The sequence below is a fragment of the Arachis duranensis genome, chromosome 4 (genome assembly GCF_000817695.3).
Source record: "Arachis duranensis cultivar V14167 chromosome 4, aradu.V14167.gnm2.J7QH, whole genome shotgun sequence".
NCBI lineage: Eukaryota > Viridiplantae > Streptophyta > Magnoliopsida > Fabales > Fabaceae > Arachis > Arachis duranensis.
The window spans coordinates 16517517-16519318 of NC_029775.3; the positions used below are offsets into that span (position 1 = coordinate 16517517).

General features: G+C 28.0%; 1 protein-coding gene across 1 annotated transcript; it reads left to right on the forward strand.

The window, feature by feature from the left end:
• Positions 1–206: 206 nt before the first annotated feature.
• On the forward strand, positions 207–1140 carry LOC107483551 (FCS-Like Zinc finger 15). The gene is made up of 2 exons (XM_016104172.3): positions 207–535; positions 808–1140. Exons 1-2 carry the CDS (start codon positions 303–305, stop codon positions 1001–1003), a joined length of 429 nt encoding a protein of 142 aa, XP_015959658.1. The 5' UTR covers positions 207–302; the 3' UTR covers positions 1004–1140.
• The last annotated feature ends 662 nt before the right edge of the window (positions 1141–1802 follow it).

Below are 1802 nucleotides of genomic sequence, written 5' to 3' on the forward strand. Positions count from 1 at the left end.
GTCAATTAAATGGCTGAAAAGCAGTCAAATCGTTGATCGTTCTCTGTTTTTATTACTGCTCCATAGCTATAGGGGGACCCACCAACCTCATTCTCTTTCTCTTCTTCAATTTTTATTTTTCATTTTTTAATAATTTGTTTTCCTCCTCTATATGATGACACATTCACTCTAGTGTTTTTGATTGGTACTATTATTAACTCCTCCATCATCAATTCTTTTTCTTTCTTTCCCTTCTTCATCAATTCCCTCTCGTCTCTTCTATTTTATATGTCATTTCATCACCAAATTCAAGAAATAATTATATGGTGGGTTTGAGTGTAGTGTTAGAATCTCACAAAGGTAGTGGTGTTATTAACAAAACCACTATGATGATGCTAAGTAACACAACCAATTTTCCTCCTCCTTCTTCTTCATTGAATAATAATATTAATAATTATTCTCATAATAACACTATTTTTCTGAATCCAACTTTTCTAGAGCTATGCTTTCTTTGCAGGAAGAAGCTATTGCCTGGTAAAGACATTTACATGTACAAGTGAGTGTCCTTTCAAACCTTAAAACCNTATTACATGTGGTAATAGCTACTGTTTCTACTTCTTCTTCTTCTCTGACACTTAGCACTTTCTCTTGAAACTACCCTTCAGATCTTCAATTCCTTAGTAGTCTATATTTATTGTTTATCTTGTATTGTTCCTTCTCTAGTTCTGACAAAATCACAGTTTTTTTTATGGTTATTTAATTTATTGTTATTATTATTGTTGTGTTAAAAATATTATGTTTATTTATTTGGTGTTTATATATGTGAAGGGGGGACAAGGCTTTCTGCAGTGAGGAGTGTAGGTCTAAGCAAATTTTCATGGATGAGGAAGAAGCTATTCAGAGAGAGAACTGTTCCATGGCTGCTATGAAAATCAAACCTACTTCTTCATCTTCTTCTTCTTCTTCTTCAGAGGCTCATAATAAAAAAGGAGCAAGAAAAAGAGGTGGTGGTTTTGTTTATTGATGATAGTCAAAGATAGAAGAACTAATAGCCTAGATTTGGAGACAGTAACTACTATGACCAAAAATGGAGACTTTCTTTTTTATAATTTTCTTCTTTTTTTTTTTTGTGAAAATGTTTGAATTTGGCCCTGGAATGAATTATTAATGTATTTTGTTTTAGTTTTGAAAATTTTATAAGTATTGATTTAGATATTAAAATTTTGTTTTTTTAGGTTATTAATTTTGACAAGAAAAATTAAATGTCCTACTAAAAAATATAATTTTATTACTAAAGTAATATTTTAAAATTTGAGAAGACTAAGAGACTAAATTCAATTTTTCATATTTTTTATTTTTTGTTTTGTAATTTTTGCAGCTACATTATTATTATTCCAGTGTTACCCATGCTTCATATATGATGGAGTAACTTCTAAGTCCCTTGTCCTTTTGCTTCCTAGTATGAAGCCAAATTGTCCTTTTAGCTTTTTATTATTATTTTGTGGGGGGATTCCAAATTGGTTGGCAAAAGCACTTTGGTGGTTTGTCCTAGTAAATTTCCATTATTGCCCTGTAAATTACCCTTTATAATTAGGATAATAATAATGCATGTTAAGAAGATCATAATTCAGAATTATCCTATTTAATTTAATACTTATCATTTATGTATATGATATTTATACTTATTTATACTTATATATTATTATATATAATATTATTCAATTATTCCAATAGTATAAGAAATATAAAATAAAATAACTTTGAATATTGTTTTTAAAATATTTTTGTTAAGATAATTATTCACATAAAAATAATAATAAAAA

Bases quoted from the DNA above. Each gene is read 5' to 3' on its own strand.
- LOC107483551 (XM_016104172.3), top strand. From the start codon at position 303: ATGGTGGGTTTGAGTGTAGTGTTAGAATCTCACAAAGGTAGTGGTGTT. The intron at 536-807 runs GTGAGTGTCCTT...ATATATGTGAAG, and splicing joins AAAGACATTTACATGTACAA to GGGGGACAAGGCTTTCTGCA.